Source organism: Equus asinus, chromosome 18, assembly GCF_041296235.1.
Source record: "Equus asinus isolate D_3611 breed Donkey chromosome 18, EquAss-T2T_v2, whole genome shotgun sequence".
Lineage (NCBI taxonomy): Eukaryota > Metazoa > Chordata > Mammalia > Perissodactyla > Equidae > Equus > Equus asinus.
In genome coordinates this window covers 19,045,982-19,068,467 of record NC_091807.1, presented here as the reverse complement: position 1 = coordinate 19,068,467, position 22,486 = coordinate 19,045,982, and the positions used below count along the sequence as shown (strand labels likewise).

Here is a 22,486-nt window from a genome sequence, read left to right as displayed (position 1 = left end):
TTCACAGTTACGATCACATTCTATGAATATTAATGTACTAGAAATTTTCCAGTGGAAACAATTTGTCAGTAAGAGTATCTTACACATTCCCACTAAGACACCTATGTCCCTTTAAGCATCCGAGAGTCTCTAACATTGATAATTCCTGAACATTTATTGAGAATACTGTTAAACTTCTTCCTTTTTGTATGAACACGTCTATCAAATTATCCTAAAATGCAATGATTTATGGTGGATTGTGCATGTTCCATTTCCATTAGCTCTCAAACTTCCAAAACTCACATAGTTATGAATGTCTTTATATTTATTTAACAACTTTCCTTGTCATAGTCCCCACTTCTAGACAATAAACACCATTTGGGTAAAATATAAGTGCTGACATATTCCACTGTTTTTCAAATATTATATCCTATCTTACAAGGATTAAAATAATTCAACAGAACAGCTTGAATAAGAAATGAAAACTCTCACTACATATATGAGACACAGGACCATTAATATTAGAAAGAAACACAGAAAAATCTAAGGAAATGTTGACCAATTACCGGTAACTAATATAGTTCAGTTGATATTGTGGTTTTGGTTTAAATGTTGCACAAAACGGCCACAATTTTCAGGATAAGCAACATCAAGACCATTAAACATGTAGCCCTGTGAAAAGACCCATATGATCCACTAGATGTCTCGAAAACTGACTTTGAATGGCTTCATTCATTTTGAATCTGAGCATTAAATACCAAAACTTGAATTACATATGTATTGTGACGTTCCTACAGAAATTCATATTGTTCAAAGCAGGAAAAGTGCTGTTAATAAACATACAAAATGAAAGTAACTTACATTCAATATCAAGGAACATGCTCTTTTGGTGCCCTCCAATTCTACTCGCAGCTTCACAGTCATATCTCCCTGAATCTGACAACTTCACGTCTGTAATATGCAGCGATGAGCTTCCATGCTGCCCTCTGACTTCGATACGGCCGTCTGGGCTCTGTTTACATCGATTCAGGAAAAAGAAAGATTTTATGCTTGTTTTGTGTACAATGATGTCCAAACAGATGGTGTTTAACACATATACAGTAAATGAAAATAAAATCATACCTGCATTAACTTTTTTGTTCAAAACTGCAGTGTTTCTGGATTTATGATTTACTCTTTTTGGCTCACCTACTTGACCTGCCCACTTGCTTACAGAGACACTGACATGCAGTAAAAACTTAAACACATGTTTGCTCAGCTTCTTTTATTTAGTATGCTCTTGGCTTTTAAAACCAGGAAGGGTTTTGCGGGCTTCCAATTATGTTCCTTGCAAACATAACAAAACAACAATAAGACCTATTCATTTCTGGCTACAACCTACCAATGAAAATGATACTCCTGAGTTTCCTATTTCACCCCGTAAGGAAAATGTATCAATATTTATGACAATTAAAGCCTTTAAAAGGAATTTATAGTTTTCATTTTTGAATGAAGGCAACAACACTGCTCACACGCATAATTGGCACCACACGCATCATAGATAAATTATTAAAAACATAGCACTCCCTAATTCATTCTTAAGAAGTCAGTGGAAACAATATGGAGATAATTAATCACTTACTCTATGAATATTGACTCAAGTCCAGGAATTGCTTATAATCCAATAGTCTATAGATTATATTTCAAATAAGAATTCTTGCGTGAAACATAATTAGCATACCTAGAATTGTTTTCTCAAATCACTTAAATACCTTTATACCACACATATTAAAACAGACATAGTTTACTCCTTGAATTTTACTTTCTGCAAGGAGGAAAATATAGTCAACCTTCAGCATTTTATAACTCATTTGAAACGTGCACTTTAGTATTATTGAATTGATTCTTCTCAATATTTGAGATTTTAGTGTCTCAATGAAATATTGAATGCTATACATTTGTTTGGAAATATATTATTATGTAACAATATAATGGTTGTTTACTTTTTACATGACTAAAATTCAAATATATTCCAATACATGAGTGTACTTTGTATTATTAAAACTTGGTGTTTAATGATTCTCCTTTATTAATATCAAAAGACTATTTTAAAGCGTTTTGGCAAACATGAAGTTGATTGGGACACAATATAATTACTTTTTTGCTTTTTAATTTTATATAGACATGTAATTATTATATAACCATATCAGTCACTCATAACTTATTTACTGTTAGAAAAATGGTCTTCAAAAACAAAGAGACAAACAAAAATGTACTAGGGACATGCTACACAACTTAGATCAGGATTTCTAGGCCAAACACATGTTCCCCAATTCCCACATATTGCTAAAAGAAAATAGTAAAATGGGGTTTCTAGCAGAAGGACATTCTCTTCTGCCAACTTTTAAGATGTTTAGCTGACAAACCCATTTAGTTAATTTAGAGAATAGGGAAAAAAATGCAAGAATTCACAGAAGTTAAAATCAGAATGAGTAAACCCAAAGGGAAAATGGTTGATCTGTTATACAGGTAACTAACCACATTTCAATAACATGGGTATTCTTTGGTCCTTACCTCACTGGACCTCTATTCATCACTGGACCTTGTTGAACTATCCTTCCTTCTCTATGCACTGACTTCTCTTGGCCTTCCAGACACCCCTACTCTTCTGCTTTTTCTCTGTTTCACCTCTCTGACTACTCTTTGGTCTTGGTTGCAGTCTCCTCTCTCCCTGGAGGCCCCTGTATTCTGTCCTGGACTCTGGTCTCTTTTCAGCTAATATTCTTCACTTAGTCACTCTCAGCCCTGCCCACATCTACACTGATGATGTTTAGTCACTTTCTCCAGCCAGGATCTCTCTTCCCCTGGAGCCCCAGAACCAGATATTTCACTTGCAGGGCATGTCCATTTGATATGTACCTCAATGCAGCAAGTGCAGATCTGAATGCATTGCCCCCTCACTCAGCATCACCTGCTCTTCCCCCATGGGCTTTCTTTCCATGAATGACACTAATTCTTTTCATGCCCCATGCTATACCTGTCGTCAGTCTTGGGTGAGTTTCTGAATCTTTATTTACCTATTTATATTCCAAATGATGAGAAATCTAAGTTTATCATCTTGCTCTACATTATCATTTCCAATTTCCAGCAAGTGTGTTTCTACAGACCTATCTGCTCTCTGCCTCTCCTACATACAGTCATAGTGTGCTGCTGAGTCGGAAGGATATTGACAGGCATCTCTGGATTTCAGAGAGAACAATCACACTCAGGCTGACTGTGACCAAAAAAGACTCCCTGACTCGGCAAAAGCCATCAACATTATGTTTCCTATGTTTCTCTAGCAAAAAATCATTCCAGCTGCAGAAATTATTTCTTGTGTAGCTAAGAATAAGTTTTTTAAAAAGGCAAACTTTTAATTCTCATAAAAACTTTATGAAGGGTTCACATCCCCCGTGCTCTATAATCGTAACACCCTTTTGCCTCCCAAATAAAACCGCTGTCCCTCAGCCTGAAGTTTAAGGACTTCCATAAGGCGTCACCTTTCTTTATAAGCACATTTTACAACTTATATACCATTAATTAGGATTTCAATTAATTTGAATGACTCGTGCTGTCATGAACACCCTGTACTTTCCTTAAGCATCCTTTACAGACCTGTCTCAAATCTTTCTCCTTTTATCTCTTCCATATTTCGATGGCAAGATTCTACCATCATTCTTTTAAATTTTGGCCAAAATATCAATGCATATTCAAAACAGTTCCTGACTGACTATGTTGTATAATTATTATATATGTATAAATTATTTATAATTACTAATTCTTTGAATTCTGTGCTTTTCTTGGGACACATTGCTTTTTCTAGTCTTCTTGGAACTTTAGAATTTGTCCTATAGGGTGATACTGTAGTTGAACAAATGTGAGAACATTTTTATGGTATTTCACATGAAAGTCACCTGGACTAGTACCTACGACAGAACCATTATATTCTAATATTATTATAAAGCAAATTAAGTAATAGTGAAATTTACATGCAGTTGAGCAAAGGAAATGTAATTCTTCAGCTATTATTTACTATGGGTTAAAAACTTGCATTGAATATCTTTATTAGAATGTGACAAGATACCTTATTAACGATGCAAAGCAAATTCTTCATTTTTCCATTCAGAAAAAATATTATTCTTTCACAATTTTGAAAGGCGTATTTACCTCCCTTAAAAACTAAACAGGGCCTCTTGTGAATACCTGTTGTAAATGATAAGGTTTTTGATTTGTGAAAAACTATTGATATATATAAAATTAGCATGTTATTAGTAAAAATGTTGGTATTTAGAAGTTATTATCAATGTATCTTATATTATTAACAGAAATTCTGGAAGAATAGAATTTCTCTGGGAAGGTGTGTGATTCCCTGGGAAATTACAAGCCAGTTGCAGACTTGGCATTGGTTCTGTAATAATGCGCACTATGCATTTATCTCAAATACTTACAGTAGAAGACCAGTCATTCTTTCTCATATCTGACATTCCAAAGGACAGCTCTCTTTGTGCTACCAAAACACATTACACATTTCTGAAAGAAAATTCATTTATATCTTGGCTTTGATTCACCACATACTGAAGATTCATTTAAGACATCTGATACTTGATTGAGACAGGTTAATGGGCATATTAGCTGTCCATCTAGTATTTTCATGTTCTCTCATTGCATTAAGTAAGATGTTAAGAAAGTAAAGTGTCTGACTACGTTATTATTCCAATTCTTTGCAGAAAGGCACTCTCTGAAATTTTATTTGATGTTATATCCTTTGCTTTTTCAGAAGGTCAGTTTAAGAACTGCTTATTTAAATAGTATTTTGATATTTTTATAAAATTATTTATAGTTTACTGTCCTTTCAATAATCCTTTCATCAAATATCTATGCGATAACTATCTTCTTGAATTTAATTTCAACATAGATGTTTTTGTCAATTTTAATTGTTGGACACTTAAAATTATATAATGTATCATGTCTATAGGTTATTTTCGTGACCTTATCTGACTAGACATTTATTGCTAAATTTAGACTGCAGTACACAACCCCTCTGAGGTGGCCAGTATTCCCTATCATTCTTCTTCCTTATATTCATGTTTGGAACCTTTTGAAGTCATTGACCTCTTCAGCCTTTTGAGAGAATCGTGGATCATGTCACTTAGTTCCTAAGCAGTTGTTTTCTGTGCAATTATTCTACAATACGCATCCAGGCACTAAGTATACATGCTGTGCAAAATAGAATAATTCCTATCCTTAGTCAAATTAAAGTTGGACAAAGAAGACAGATGTAAGTTTTTAAACATAATACAAATAAACTGAAAGGTACCATGTAGGAACATCATAGCTTCATTTGGGAGGTGAGTCAATGGGGGGGTGGGTAGTCAGAGGTATATTCCTGGATAAAACAAAATATGAATTGAAATCTGAAAATGGTGAAAGGGGGGTGGTGTTAGTAGAGAGAATTCCAGTCCTATGCCACCAGAAGGCACATGAAAGAACTGAGAGAAGTCAGTAGGTGCATAGAAGAGAGGGCACGTGAGATCTTCCAATGTTGGGTAGGTAAAGAGATAGTGCACGCAGAACCCAAGGCAAATGCAGACACATAAAAAATTTGCATTTCACCATTACGTATTCTGTTTGCTTTATTTGTAATGAGATTAAATCTGCACTGAATGTAAATTAAACTCAACTTCAAATACTTAAAGGTAGCATCAAGGCGTAACTGATAAATACGTAAACAAGAAAACAGATGCTCTCCAAAAGGTTATTGGCGTTAATTTACCCAAACTTCTCAATACTGTGTTAATATTGTGTTAAGCGTATTTGTTGATTGTTAATTCCTGCAAAGTATATTAAACAGAAAGGTTCTTGTCTCTCTTTATAAGATTCATATATTTACTCTTAGCATTAATTTCTCTTTCCTCTGGGCTTGATTCCAGCCTCCTAATTTTCTTCCTATTTTGATTTCATGAACTGAACTTTTGTACAATTACCCTTCCTCCTAGCAGTGTAAATTGGTGTAATAAAGAGTAATATGTGCAATAAAACTTGTAAACTCACGTAGATTCATCATTAGTTTCTAGTGCCCTTGCTTCTCTTTGCATATAGAGTCAATAATTTATTCAACAAACAGGAATTGCGTATGCCAATGATAACGGCTAACACAAATAATAAGAGGTAGACACCATTCTAAATGTTTTACACTTTTGGTACACTTAATACCCATAAACCTGCTATGAGATTGGATCTAATAATATCCCCATTTTAAAGATGACTAAATTAAGGTACAGAAGCATTAATTAACTTTCCCAGGTTCCACACAGCTTATAAATGATAGCAGTTGGACATCTAGGCTGTCTTGTCTTGGATTTCATGTTCTAAATTATTTTTGTTATACGATTCAACCATAGCTATGTGGTTGAACTACATATGTGCCACTGCTGGTGACAGGCACTATGCTGGGCTCTGATGACAGAAAAATGGATAAGAAAGGGAAAGGCCTTAGTCTCATAGGTGAAAAGTCTTAGGAAAACATGACAAATCATCACACAAGCTGGTATAGATGAAATCAGGAAGAACATCTAATACAGTCTACAAAGGTAAGGAAAAATTTCTTGCAGGTACTTCTGTCTAAAGTGAGACCTGAAGGATAAGTAATAATGATAAGCAAGGCACCAGACTGGCTATGTAGGGCCCACTGCAAAATGAAATGTGGGGCCTCCTCTTCAAAAATTATTATGCATTTCAAGACAACCATAGCAGTATATTAAACCAAACACAGGGGCCTTCTGAGCATCAGGCTCTATGCAGTCGTGTACATCACATACCCATGAAGTCAGCCCTGACCAGGCAAAAAGGAGGAAAAGTTAGGAAGGAAATGGGAACTACATATGCCTGGACTAGAGGGGAAAACAGCATGTTCAAAGAGTTGGCAGAAGCTCACTGGAGCTGGCATACCCAATATAAGGTGAAGAGGGAGGTATGAGAGATGAAGTGACTGGGACAAGACAAGACTGCCACAAAGAGCCTCAAAAGTCAAGGAAAGACCAATAAGAACGTGAAAAGATGCTTGACATCACTAACCATCATGAAAACGCAAATCAAAACCATAATACCACTTCACACCCTCTGGGATGGATACCATCAAAAAGACAGATAATAACAAGTGTTGGTAGGGATGTGGATAAATTGGAACCCTTATACATTGCTGGTGAGAACATGAAATGGTGCAGATGCTTTGGATAAAAACTTGACAGTTACTCAAAATGTTAAACACAGAGTTACTATATGACTCAGGAATTACACTCCCAAGAGAATTAAAGATATGTGTCCACACAAAAACTTGTAGATGAATGTTCATAGCAGCATCATTCATAAAGTTGAAGAGTGAAAGCAACAGAAATGTCCATATATTGCATCTACTGATGCATGGATAAACAAAATGTGGTGTATCCATACAATGGAATACCATTTGGCAATAAAAAGAAATGAAGTCCTTACCAGGCTACAACATGAATGAACCTTGAAAACACTATGTTAAGTGAAAAATATAGTCACAAAGGCCACACATTGAATGATTCCATTTATATGAAATTTCCAGAATAGGCAAATCTATAGATATAAAAAGTACATTAGTGGTTGCCTAAGGCTGGCAGGGGGATGGGAGGTGGTGATGAAGAGATTGGGGAGTGATGGCCAAGAGGGGCAGGATTTCTTTTCAGGGTGATGTAAATGTTCTAAATTTGATAGTCCTGATGATAGCACAACTCTGTGAATATACTAAAAGACATTTAATTGTACTCTTTAGTAGGTGAATTGCACGCTATACAAAATACAGGTAAATAAAACTGTTAAAAATTAAAGTCCAGGGAAGGAATGTGGGTGTTCCATAAGCAAGTGGAAAAGGAAATGAGAGGTTTCAGGCCAAGGAGTAAGATGAATGCATTTGCTGTTTGAAAGGATCACTCAGGCTTCAAGGTGAAGAATGAGTTTGAGACAGGGAAGGGAGGTCCACCGGAAACATACTTCACTGGTACTGTGCTGGGAAAAGGTGGTGGTGGCGGAGATGGTAGTGGACAGAGATGAGTGGATTCTAGAAATACACTGAGGACTAATCAACAGTGTCCAGTGAATGGTTGGATGGGAGGTAGTGATGAAAGAAAGGAGGAAAAGAATATTTCCAGCTTTCTGTTGCAGATCTCTGGATGGGAAATATTACGTATCATTAGTAGATTGTTGTATTCATATAAAATTATACATATGTATGCATATATTTGTATTTTACTATAACTACCCATATTTTAATAACCTGCATGCATTCTATTCCACATTACATATTTAGTACTTTAAAACTGACATTTAAAATTAAGATGCTATAATAATAAAGTCAAAAGTAGAACAAAACTTTCAGAGATTTATATTTTTTAAAATATTAGTTAGGTGGGTTCCAACCGACAATTGTCATGATGTTGGTTTTCAGAATGTGACCTAAATATTTCATATTCTTGCCTGGTGTACTGCCTACTTTAGCAGAGCGTAATAGTTAAGATCACAGACAGCAGAACCAGACTGGATAAGTTTACATCTTGGCTATGCCACCCACAAGCTTTGTGACCAGGGGCTAACTGCTTAACTTAGCTATACCTCAGTTTCCCTCTCTGTGTAATGGATGTAAGACTACAGTCTTCATAGTATTGCTACGCATATTAAATGACTGAATAATTGTAACGAACTTAGTGTCCATTAAGAACTAGATAAATAATTGGCACAAGATTCCTGACATCCAGATCTAAGTGATAAATACATGCATTTATACAACATCGATATAGGCATTCTACATATATTCTATCTCAAAGGGAAATAATAACTTTTACCCTCTTCTTAATCAACAGTGCATTATTGCTGCTAGACTTTTCTCATGATCCCACGAACCGCATCACAATTATTTATACTATTTTGTCCATGAAAAATATGTTATATTTTAGCAAAGGGCAAAATTAAAATTAGGACAAGAACTACTATAGGAGAGCAAAATTACTACTGATAAACAACAACAAAAAATTCACATATAAATGATTCAATTATGAAATAATGAAATTTATATTTTATTTCATCCAAAATACTGCTAATGAAATCCTAGATATTGAATTTGTCTGTAATTGTCTTGACATTTGTGAATGGATTGGATGTATCCTTGACCCAGCTTTTCATCAGAATGACTATCCCTGCTCCAGTGCCATGACATTGGTGTCAAACGCCAGTTTTGTAGGCTTTACATGGACATGAGCTCTGTGTTACCATTCAATGGTTTTAAATTTGTAGGATTCTAAGGATTATGCATCACAGATCCAAAATTTATATTAGTCAAAGCCACATAAAGCAGCCTGACCCCATGTCTACGATAACACTGCTGATATCACTGCTATTTATTATGGTTATTCATATTGAAGCTGAGTGGTAGATTCACGGGGTTTCATAATATTATTCTCATCTTTGTCTTTGTTTTAAAATTACGTCTTTCATTTTATCATGGAATTGTTTAAACAGCATACCCAAGATGGAATGTATTTCTTTATACTGTTCCCTGAATTGTTAGGACATATAGAGCAAATCAGAACCCAAGTTCAAGTCTAGAGCATGCTGCTGCAGCCTACTTACAAACACATAAGTTTTTGAATTGAAAGCCACTGAGATTTTATGCTTTTATTTTGCAGAGTTATCACAGTACAAGTTGACATACACAGCACATAATGTTTGTTGCTTTTCCACACATCTGCTTAGAATTGCATAAGTTGATGCAGGCTCAGTGCTAAGTACAAGATAAATGTATTTGACACGTGATAAAAGTACATGATAAATGTTGTTATAATCAGTGATGTTAGTAACCAGTGTGTAAACAATTATGGTAATTTAGTTCATATTATAGACAAATTAAAGATTTTTTTAAAAGCAAGAAACACAATACCCAATAAGAAGTAGCAAAATAATGTTATAGGAAATGCGTAAAAATACCTGACATACAGTATATATTCAACAAATTTTAACTATAGTCATTATTCTTTTCCTTTACTATATCTTCATATAAATCCCTGCAAGATGTTCTATAAGGGAAAAACTACGATATGAAGACATGCAAAATATTTGGGGATCGTTCTTTGCTCTCTCTAATAGGACAAATAAGGACTCGTTCTGAGCCTTCTTTGGCCAACACTTACTCAGAACATGAAAAAGACACAGGACTTCTCAAAGAATTTATTAGTCTCTTTCTTGTCTGAGTTTCATGCAGATAGGTTATGGTGTTCGGTCTTTGATTTCACTAATCTTTTCTTCTGCAGTGTCTAAACTGCTACTAATCCCATCCAACGTTTTTTACTTCAGACATTTTTTAATCTCTAGAATTTTGACTTAATCTGCTTTATATCTTCCATGTCTCTCCTTATTATGCTCATCATTTTTATATCTTGTAGTACATATACAGTGTGTGGAAAAAAATACACATGATAATGTTCCTATCTACTAACATCTATATCTTTACTGGATCTGTTTCTATTGGTTGATTTGTTTTTCCTTATTATGGGTTATATTTTCATGGACCTCACATACCTCATCATTTTTTACTGATGCCATACATTATGAATTATACATTTTGAGTGCTGTATTCTTTGTATTCCTTTAAATATATTTGGTCTCTTCTCTGAGACACTGTTAAATTACTTAAAAACAATTTTATTCTTCTGAGGCTTTTAAACTTTGTTAGGGGAGTTGGAGTAATCTTTAGCTTAGAAATAATTTTGCCACACTACCAAAGTAACATTCCTCGGCATTCCAGTGGTTCTTTCTATGGCCTTGGATAGGTTCCAGTCAATTTCAGAAGTGAATGCAAAAATCCACATAGTAAACTAATTCTAGTGTTTTGTACATAGTTTAAGCTCTTAACTAGCTTTGGACTTTGTAATTGAAGGACTAGTGGTCTGCAATTTATCCATAGTTTACCTAAAGAATTCAACAATTAACCTAAACATACTCCTAGCTAATACCCATAAAAAATCAACACTCTATCATGTAGACTTCACTTTGGAAGTCAAGGACTTTCTTAACAAACTCAAAAGTAATTGAAAACTGCAATCAGTACATCAAAGATTTCTGATGGTTTTCACCACACTTACGACTTAGAGCATGCAGTTAGTGTTCTAGATGGGTAAAGTACACACACCATTGAAAAGCTAGCAATGCCCAAGCATTGATGGAAGAAATGTGAAATCTTACTTGACTGAAATTCATTGATCTTAATAGTAGGATATGAGGAAAAAGACAGAGGTAATAGGTACTGGAAGAGTGGTCTATCGGTAGAGTCATGAAGGTGATAGAAGGGATTTCCAAATGATGTGAGAAGGTATAAGAAGCTTCTGAACAAAGAGATATTATCTGGCTTATTCCAAATAGACTAATCTAGATATTTAATGAAAATATTTGTGGGGGGGTCAAAAGTGGATGCATCGATACCACTTAAAAAGTTATTGTAATAAACTAGGCAAGTATTATGATGGCTTGGAACAGAGCAGTAACCAGTGACTGTTGAGAAATGATCAAATTTTGAATATATTTAAAATAAGGTCAACAAGATTTGCTAAAATTGCAGGTGGGTATAATAACAGACAAGAATCAAAGATAACTCCAAGAATTTTAGCTTATATAACAGTAGGAAAGAGCCATCATTTAATGAGATTGGGATGACTGAAGGAGAAGCAAAAGTGGAGGTAACGTACCTAGTTGGACTGGATATTTTCACTTTGAGATATTTATTTTATATCCAAGTGGAGCTGTCTGATAGACCACTGGCTAGAGAAGACTAAGGCTCAGTGGAAATGACCACGTTTGAAATTTGGAGTTGATGAATCCAGTTGAATTTAATTAAAGCCATTGGACTAGATAATATCACCAAGGGAATAAGTGCAGTTAGAGAGGGAATACAAGTTCAGATCCCAAGTTAGGGCCTTCGATCATTTAGAGGTCAATTAGCAGACAAAGACTGATCAAAGGAGATTGAAATGAGTGAAAAGAGTGGTAAGAGAAAAACCAAGAAAGAACATACTTTAAGTCAAAGAATATGCTTCAAGCAGAGGAGATTATTTAATTGGGTCAGTGCTGCTGCTGGCAGAAAAAAATGTGAAGACTAATAATTTATCATTAAGTTTAAGAAAGTGAAGGTTATTGGTAAACTTGCAAGATAGTTTCAGTGGAGTGATGTGGTCAAACCTGGCTGGGTTATTTATAAAATTTAAGCTGAGGGTTAAAAGAAGTGAGCAAGATGGATGGTTTGGGCCAGGGGAAACATGGTAGGATCCCCAAATATTAGGATTATATATTTTTATATATTTGATAGAGCATAAATACATTTTTGTTATAAGTAGATGTGCTATTAAATGTGCATCCAAGAATGAAAGACTTAGAATGTTGGACAAGAACTTTTGCGGATTACAAAACAATAGCATTTGATGTTGCTCCAAGATGGAGAACACGACAAAACAACATGATAGCCGAGAAAGAATCTCATCTAAGGGTTTTTTATTTTCCTCAGTAAACACAACTATTCAATAGATGGCTGAACAGAGTTATTATTGAAGATCTTTAATATATTTTATTTAAATTTATTATCTGTTAATCCATGAATCAAGAGCAATGAAGTCTTCATAATAACTATGCTAACATAATTTTCACTAAGATATATTCAACTTTACTCTTTAATTATTGTGTAACTAAGATCCTTTTATGTACTTGCTTTTGTTCCATGCTTAAGCTTGACAATAGAATGCATTAAATGTATGATTTTTCTGCAAGTTGTTTATCAGAATGTTTACAGAAATATTTTCAAGATATGCTGTGTCTATTTGTATAGCAATTCATTCAAATTTATTTCGTCTTGTTTCTTGAATTTAGTTAACATTATCCACTAAAATATCACACAAATCATTCAAAGTTACATTTACCAGAAAATTTATTATGCCTATTAACAATCATTGATATCTTATATTTCTTTATAGCTATATGATTTTATATTTACCTCAGCGGTAGTAATAGATTTCTTCATAAGAAGAAGTAAATACCTACTGAAGTCTTTATGTAGGATATGGTATTTACAAGGAACAAAATATATTTTCTGCTACAAAGCCATACAAAAATCACTTTCAGTATGTAAATAACATTTTCCTGCAAAATAATTATGGTAAAATTGTGAACTATTATAATATAATCTTACACACCTGATGACAGTTTCAAGTGGAAATTCCTATAATAAATTTAAAAATAATATTTCATCAATAAATGATGTTTTTAAAAGGAACTATGATGTTTTTATTTTTTAAATATTTCCTGGAAGGTTCTCAAAAATAGCTTTTAAAAGTACATGTTGAACTTATGACTAGACTTCTTTGATTATTGTTATTCAAGCTGTGGGCTGGAACAGAAATTTCAGAGAGCTGTAAATGATTGAAAAGCCCCCTCTCAGCAGGCTCAGAAGCATCCAGGAAGATTTCCAACATGTCTAATTATATTCTACCTCCTACATCAGATGGGGAATAGAAGTATCCATTTTGCCTGTTGCCCAGCAGGAACCTATAATATTCCTCTCAGAGTACTAGTATGAAAAAATGCATTAGGTAGACCTTAAAAATGTTATTCAAAATCAAAATCCTTCAGAAAAGCCCATTATCTCTGGAAAGAAAAAAACTACAGGCATTAAAACCTACAGGTGCCAGGAATATGTTCTTTAGCATTCTTCTCTACAAGCACAAATTGACTTTTTTTGTGAATGTAAAGATATTACCAAGTAATCTTAGCTTTTCTTATAATTGAGTTATATGGAAAAGCTATACAGAAGAAGGAAATTGCAAAGACACTGCCTCACTATACTAAGTTATTAGAAAATCATAAATTGAAAAATTAGTAAATATCTGAATTTAAAAGGGCTTCGCATCGGAACAAAAACTGTGTCTTAAAACGTATGATTATCTACTGAGTCAATAGAGAGATTTATTGAATAAGCAAATGTTAGAGCTTGAAGGGGATTAATTTTATAAATGATGGAACTGTAGGTCCAAAAATATGTCAATTGATCTGATATCATAATGCAGGTAAATTGCAAATCCAGGGATTGAAACAATCAGTATTACAACTGCCACATAACATTAATTCATTAAGCTCTAATTTATATGAACAGGAAATACAAAGCTAACATGATTAGGAATCCATGGGTTATATAAACAAATTTCTTTCATATATCTTACTCTATGTATAGCTATATTAGATATCAAGATCATACTAAGTTCTCTGAAAAATATTTTGTGTACTGGGGCCTGCTTGGTGGTGCAGCAAAGTTCTCACATTGTGCTCCCGGTGCCCGGGGTTCACTGGTTGGGATCCCGGGTGTGGACCTACGCACCACTTGTCAAGCCATACTGTGGCAGGCAACCCACATATAAAGTAGAGGAAGATGGGCACAGATGTTAGCTCAGGGCCAGTCTTTCTCAGAAAAAAGAGAAGGATTGGCAGCAGATGTTACCTCAGGGCTAATCTTCCTCAAAAGAAAAAAAAATTGTGTCTGTTATATGTATTGGTGCATATTTGTGTGTATGTGTGTGGGTGGGTTTGTGATAGAGAATTCTCAATGACAGAGAATTTCTATAGGGCATACACACAAGAACTATTTCTGGGGATTTTCAAAATATAGCTCTTTAGTCCCTATCAAAGATTTTCTGGATAAGAATATCTAGGAGCAAGGCTCAGTAAACTCTGGGAGTGAGGCTCAGTCATCTTCCAGGGAGTAAGGCTCAGTCATGTATATGTGTATACAGCTCCTTATGTGATTCTGATGTACAACGTTGGTTCAGTACCACCAATCCCCCACCCCCAAATATTAACTCAAAGATTTAATTTTATAGCAAGACAGAATATTAGGGTAACAAAAATTGTTCAAGATCCTCCAATACAACATGACATCAAGTGAAATGATTTTCTTTTAGTCACTGACGATCTTGCTAATTATGCTAGAGAAATTCAAGAGACTGGACATTTTCTCATTTGGAATTTAACACATTCCATTATCTATGATCCTTGATTCTTGGAAAGTCTGCGCATTTCTGTAACTTTCGCTTTTTTTTTGCACTATCGCCCACAGTAAGCAATATGTCTAGTTCAACTGTACACATGACTAGCTTTAAAATATTTAAACAAAGGTATTATTACTATTCCTTCAATTATTTACTAAAATATTTCATTGATTCCATTTATTTTTTTTACATTATAGTTCTGTCTTTGATCTTTGTTCCTGTTTTTTTTTTTTTTTAATTGTTGTTGTTTTATTGGTCTTAGAATCAGGAACTAAGAATTGCCCACAATTGCATCCCAGAACACAACTTCTGGGTTTGGTAAAGAGGTGTAAATAAAATTCCTCATAAAAGTAATAAAAACACAGCTGTAAAAAATTTGCCCAGAAGTATAACTATTTCTGGTAGATATATATATAGAAGCATAACTTCTATCTTACAAAGATAGATAGAAAATACTTATATACTGTCCCTCATTCTTAAAAGCAATGCTATAAACATGCCATCGTATTTTAGTTTTTCATTTCATTTCACTGGAGCTTTATAATAAAGTGCAGATATTCAAAACTCCCATAGTTTCTTTTTTAAATCAATAATAGTGGATTTGTTGGCATCATTTTGTAATTTCTATTTAAAGCGGGAAAGAACATTACAAATCTTAAATTGTCCCCTATAATATAAAGGTGCTGCCAATTATGGCATTACACAATATTTTGTTTATTTTTTTTTTAATCAGACTCTAAGTAATTTTCATCAGCCTGGAGCAAATTGAGAGGAGATATTCTGAGGAGAGTAGACATACTTTCCAACATGCACCAGTGCAGAGGCCTGTCGGAAGATCAAGTTGAACTGGCTCAGTGATAACACAGTAGAATATGCCAAAGCTATATCTGTAGCCTATAAAAGTCCACTTACATATTGAAAATTTATATTTTGAATATGAAAATTGTATATTCATGAAAAAAAGATTGCTGGTTTTAAATATGGTTTGATTCCATCCTCTCCTAAATTGTATGCAGCATGAAACAGGAAACTCTCATTTCCTGCTGTATTCTTCCTGCATAAAATAGTACATGCAAACGTAACAGCCCTCAATAATATCGGTTGATAGTTATTAAATGAACGAGGGCAAACGATAAAGGAAAAATTAGGCACATAAATTCCTATCACTTTAAAGGTTATTTTACTGCTTACATTTTATAAAATTTATCTTTCAAGAGCTCTTATTTGCTCTAAAATGAAAAAAAGACAGGAAACACAAAAAGCCTAATGTAATCTTCATAACTTATATATGAAAAAGATCTAAGAATTTTCAGTGGAGATTTTCATGTGATGTGAAAAATTCATTTCATTCTCTTCAGCCTTTCATTAAAAGTGGTTTTAAAGAAATTATTTTTAAAACATGGTTTCCTTAGGTCCAGAACCATATATACACAATAAAGAATAATATCCTAGAGCATGAAGCAATAATATAATAATGAGGGCAATAGTATAATAACGGATATTTATAGGCTGAGATATTTAAATTGTTATAAAATTTAAAACATAATATTCTGTTCAGGTAGTTGTATCAAAGTACTATCTGTCTTTATTATTGCTAGAAAACCCTTTGGACTTGATATTTTTGTCTACAAGAACATTTTAAGTATTATTCATATCATGGTACCTAAATTGATGGAGAAAAACGCTTACCATTTCTATACAGTTAAGATAGTTGTACTTTGGTCCAACTATTACTTCTGTATGTAAGTGTAAAACTAAGTGTTATACTATTCATAGTTTGTATTAAAATTTTTTTAAAAATCTTAAATTTCAGTTTAAATACATCTATTTATTTGAAGTAACAGAAAGCAAAATGGACTTAAATTCCAAAAATTAATGTTGCCTCAGTAAGATTGTTTTCTGACACAGAAAGAGACATTTTTTAATGAATGTAAAAGAACAAAAAGTCTCATTATTTTGACCATAAAGTTTTGAGTTGATCTAAACTCAGACCAGCATTTCATATTTTACTTCAGCAAAAATAGGAAAGAAACTGGTTTTGAAGTTAAACATTTTGTTTTACTGATTGAGTTTACCGGCATCATTTTGAAACAACCATTTGGTATCAAGGATTGAAATTAAATGAGTTTCTCTTACTATGATTTGTGAACTCTTTATCCATTAATTAATAACAAAACATATTTATTTCCTGTAGTGAAGTGCTTGGCTCCCTAAATAGGAGGATGGAGAATGGGTTCTGTTCTAATTGAAATATCTTTACATGTGCTCCACTCCCCAAAATTTCCTAGCTTAACTTTGTTCCACTCCCCAAAATTTCCTAGCTTAACTTTGTGTCATGTTAATTCAAAGTATGTTTAACACAAATGTAGTGTTTTAAAAGTATGGTCTGTGTAACAGTGAAGGTGTACCTGCTGAGTTTAGGTATTACTTTGAAAACCAATTTTTATTTTATATTTATTTTAATGTGTATTTGAAAATGTAATTTGTGTATAATCTTACTTTTTATTTCATTGATATTTTTGGTTAAGTTTGGATTAAATCAAAAACTAATTTTAACTTAAAGAAAACAATTAACTACATAACAGTCAAGACAGTTCATGAATATAGGAAAGAGATGGAGCCTATGGTCAAATGACTGAAGTTTAAGAAATTCTGCTTTAAGATAGTTATAACTTATTGCTATACATTTCCAATACTTCTTATTCAGTGTAGAGTGGGATTAATTTCTAGTGCAAGGACGCCTATAATTTACTATGTAGGAGAAGTAGAACAAGAATAAAATAATTATAAACTCTGTATCTTAAAAGTAGATAAATGACACGTGAGATGTCATCTACTAGACAATATTATCAGCACTTTATTATAGAAAACATTCTATTCAGATAGGTGGGATTGCTTACTGTTCTGTTTACCATTTTATAAGAATTTTAGAGGTAAGAATCATTTCCAGTATATCTGTTTGCTTCCCCTTAATACAATATTTCTTTAAAAATGTTTAAAATAAACCAGTATCATATGAATATGAAATCAAATTTTGAAAAATGTATGAAGAACAGGCATTCTTAAGCTATCTTGTTTTGTGGCATGCAGCATGTTCTTTTTCGTCTTAGTTTAACGACCTGTTTAGCTGCTTCTTAGAACGTGGAAGAGTCGATTACAAATCAATATTTATTGTTGTATAATATGGGAGGTTGAAAAGGGCCCAAAGGAGGCCAAAAATGACTTCGCATACTACAGAGGAAAATTTAAGGCGGTAGCAGACAAGACAGACCTGGGAGACAGCAAAGAAGATGATGATGAAGTAAGAGATCTGTCAGGTGTCTGGTCTGACTTTGTGTCTCACAAAAAGACCAGCCTTTATGACTTAAGAGTAACCTGAGAATCTATCCTCATCCAGGATAGGAAGCCAGATCCCTCATCTATACTTCCGTACAGGGATGGAGAGTGACATCAAACACATAGTGATTACGATGAGACCCAAACGCAAATTCCCAACATTGTCAACTTCCAAGAGGCATGCAGTATATAGTTACAAGATACGGAATTTAGTGTGGTAAGACAAGTTCATATCTGAGCCATTGAATTAATATTGATAGAGATTATTTTATAGTAAATTTCTATATATAGCTATGTCACAGGAGTACCATCTACAACAACTATACCAATAGTCTATTGTTCTTGTGGATGGTATTATTCATAGAATACATATGGCCATGTTCATACAAATTTTTATCTTGTCCCTTTTGTGGCAGCAGTGGCTGACACAGACTTAACACAATCATTTTCTCATTTATAAAATATATGAAAGACTGGATACTTCTAAAGACAACAGAAAGCAACACTTATAAGCTATTCTATTTGTATCTGGCACATTGTTATATGTGCTCTCATTCCACCTTCAGAACCTTTTCCCAGGTAAGTCTTATTATTACCCTGATTTAGACATGCAGAAATTGAAATCAGACATGAGAAATAACAGAGTAAATGACACACCAAAAGTGACAAAGTTAGGATTAAACTTTGACTTGTGTGACACTTTGCATGACTTCCCATCATAATTCATCAGCACCTATGACCTTACATATCCTAATATTTATTGATCAATTAGAAAGATAATAAGGGATGATCTAAAGAAACTTTGGTCCAAAAATGTATGTGTTAATGCCAGGGACTATGTCAAAACACTTTTAAAAACACAGTCTCACATAATCCTCAGATATACTTTCTCTCAAAGTGTCATAGTTTTATTTAAAAAAATTTTTCAACCTAAAAAAAATAGACTGCTTACTATTTTTTTAATATAAAAATAGTATGTACATCGCAAAACAATTTACAACGTTTAATTCATGGCTGTTTCATATTCTGCAACAATGGTTTTGGTTCTGTCTTAACTTTATGTGTACACTTAAATATTACACAATTAAGTATATAGCTTCTATTAAATGAAGAGGCCAGGGATTTTTAATTTTAATAAACAAGTGCATCTTAAGATGACTCCTAAATAATGTGCTAAAATTAAGCTGTCTATTTAATGAATTCTTTCATAATCCCGGTAAATTGATATTTTAATGGAAAATCATAGTACTCAAGTTATCACTAGAATAAATTGCCTAGAAATTTTCAATAAATGCATAATTAAAACTTAGTAAATGAAAACTGTGAAATTTCTTTACAAATAAAGAACAAAATATCCTGAAATAACAATGAATATTAGGAAAATATTTCTAAAGAAAGTGGATACTCTCTTTTTCTTATATTTTACACATATTTTTGAAATTTTCTGAAAAGTTTTTACAATTACATATATTATTTTAAATGTAGGCAAGATGCTTTGAAGTATATTATTGATAAAATAGTCATGAGTTTAAAAGAGCTCTGTTTTTAAACACCATATTTTGTTGTTTTTTCTGAAGGTTATTATACTACGCAAGGATATTCTATGGTATATTAAAATGCATAGTTCATTAGTTCAATATCTTCCACAAAGTGAGGGAGAAATTATTAGCATCAGAAACCAGCAAAATATTGGAAATTTCATATACAAGGAATAGACATTTTCTTTCAATAGCATCTGCATGAAAGTAATACGATTCTATCTCTAATTGAAGTTGGCCTAAATTGTAGCAAAAATTGTGCCTAATAAGAAAATAGCTGGAGTACACAGTAGTCAGTAAGTTACTATCATTAAAGCTTTAGCCCATATTCATTGAAGATAGACTGAAAATGTTAATGTACTATCTTAATTGAATCATTTCTTTAAAAAAAGGATAGTGTAAGATTCTGAGTTGTTACTTAAATTACAGGCTTTGAAACATTTTTGGTAGAACTATGATAAGAAGTCTTTTTTTAAATACATATATGTACATTAACAAAAATCATGAAATAATTTTAGTGTTTGATGTCCATCATATATTTAAGTAGAGAACGTATCAGATTATAAATAAGCTTCACAAAGAAAATAAAGATTTTATCTAACTTTTAAATTTTATTTAGTTGAAAGGAAATATCATTCAGATTCAAATGAGAAGGCCAGTCATATACTTTAAAGGAATCCAGAAGTGCTTCTATGGTCATGTGCTACAAAGAATGAAAGATCATAGCTCAAATCCTGGCAGTGTCACTTACTCTCTGTGTGACCAGGGAAACACTGAGTTTCCCCGTGCCTTAGTTTCCTTTTCTACAAGCATGGGAAAGTGATTGGACCTAGCTCATGATGATATTTTGGAGAAAAACTGTTGCAGATGTACTTTCAAAAAATTGGGCCGTAAAAATATCTTTCATCTCACTTACTCTTCTCCAATCAGATCTTGAATCCGTCCCCATCAAGAGGGAGAATCTAATTCCTCTCAGCTTGAATTTGGGCTGGCCTTATAATTGAAGTGTAACAATTTAGAATGAGGAGGAAACAACAACGCATGGTTACCAAGACTAGTTCAGAAAGACCATCTAGTATCTACCTGCCGTAATTCTCTTGGGATGTTCATTCTGGAGGAAGCCAGCTGCCACAGAAGAGGACAGACCACCCTGAGACAGCCATAATGGAGAGACTCCACGTGGGTGTTCCAATCTCCAGCTCCAAACGAGCTCATGGCCCAAAGCCAGCATCCACTGACAGCTAGCCACTTAAGTGAACCATCTTGGTTTTGCAGCAAAGTTGCATTTTCTTGTGACTACAGCTATAGAAAACATCTAAGTGCAAGCACATTAGAGATTCCTTATGACACCCTCTCAGCTAAGTCTTTCCAAATTCCTGATCCACAAAATCATGAGCAAGAGAAAATGGATGTTTTATGTCACTATGTTTTGAGGTCATTTATTATGCAGTAAGAATAGCAGAAGAAAAACCGTGATAATGTGCATACGGTGCTTATTAAAATGTTATTAGTATAATGTTTGTTGGGCAGGGAACACTTCTCCTGGAGTTTAATATTCATTCAATGAGGAGAGAGCTCTTTTAACATACCACTCCTGGACTCTCCAACTCGCCTTCTTCTCCCTATGAGAACTAGGGGGATGTCTGATTGGTAACTCTAGGGACAGCATATTGTATAAGCTTTTCCTATCACTCCTTATTTATTTTCAGAAAGGACCTTCGTGTAGAGATGATAGGTTCTCTATTGATCCTAGCCATCATGCTAACCTTAGTGGTGATGCTTACGTGATGAGACGTAGGAAGAAGAGATGTAGTCCTCTTCTTCCACAGGAGAGGACTACAGGGTCTAATGTTACTTGGGCCTATGTTGGGTAAGTCCATCTAATTCTTTAGTTCACTATAAGTACATTCACTTACCTGTCGATTTAAGCCACGTGATATTTTATCCCCATTTATTTCTTTTGCCTTAGCTAGTGATTGAGAATTTAGGCAAGGAAAAAGGATACTATTAATTAAGACCCATTCTAAAATCTACAATGATGAGCATATTTGCTAAGTCTATTGTCATATTTGGGGATGAAATTATTACTTTGAACCAAATGGCATTGATGATATTTCATTGTCTATAACCTAAACATTTAGCAATTTCATCAAAACTTTGACAACGTATGCATAATAGGAAGTTTTGTTTTGTTTTGTTTTGTGCTGCATTTCCCAAGCCCCATCAGGTGCCAAGTAATCTGTTAAGAGCATTTTTCTGTTGAAAAGATTCGTTGTTAAATTTCATTTGACTTAGAGCATTGTTTTCCAAAGTAAGGCCTGAAGACCATCCACATGAAGCCAATTGATGAGTTTATTAAATATGTACTCCTAGGACCTGTGCTAGACATACTAGCTACTCTAAATCAATCTCAGGGTGGGATTCTAGAATCTGCATTTTAACAGGCTCTCCAAGTGATTTTTATTGCAAATACAATCTCATGCTACCTTCCATGACAAGAGAGATACGGTCTCAATATAC

At 33.6% G+C, this 22,486-nt stretch overlaps 1 protein-coding gene across 2 annotated transcripts in view; it reads right to left on the bottom strand.

The window, feature by feature from the left end:
- NCAM2 (neural cell adhesion molecule 2) overlaps positions 1 to 22,486 on the bottom strand; it is a 483,364-nt gene that overhangs the window by 141,907 nt on the left and 318,971 nt on the right. For both annotated transcript variants that reach the window (XM_044751022.2, XM_044751023.2), the window contains exon 9: positions 841 to 991. In XM_044751022.2, coding sequence (XP_044606957.1) covers positions 841 to 991 — 151 coding nt within the window. The remainder of the gene's footprint in view (positions 1 to 840; positions 992 to 22,486) is intronic.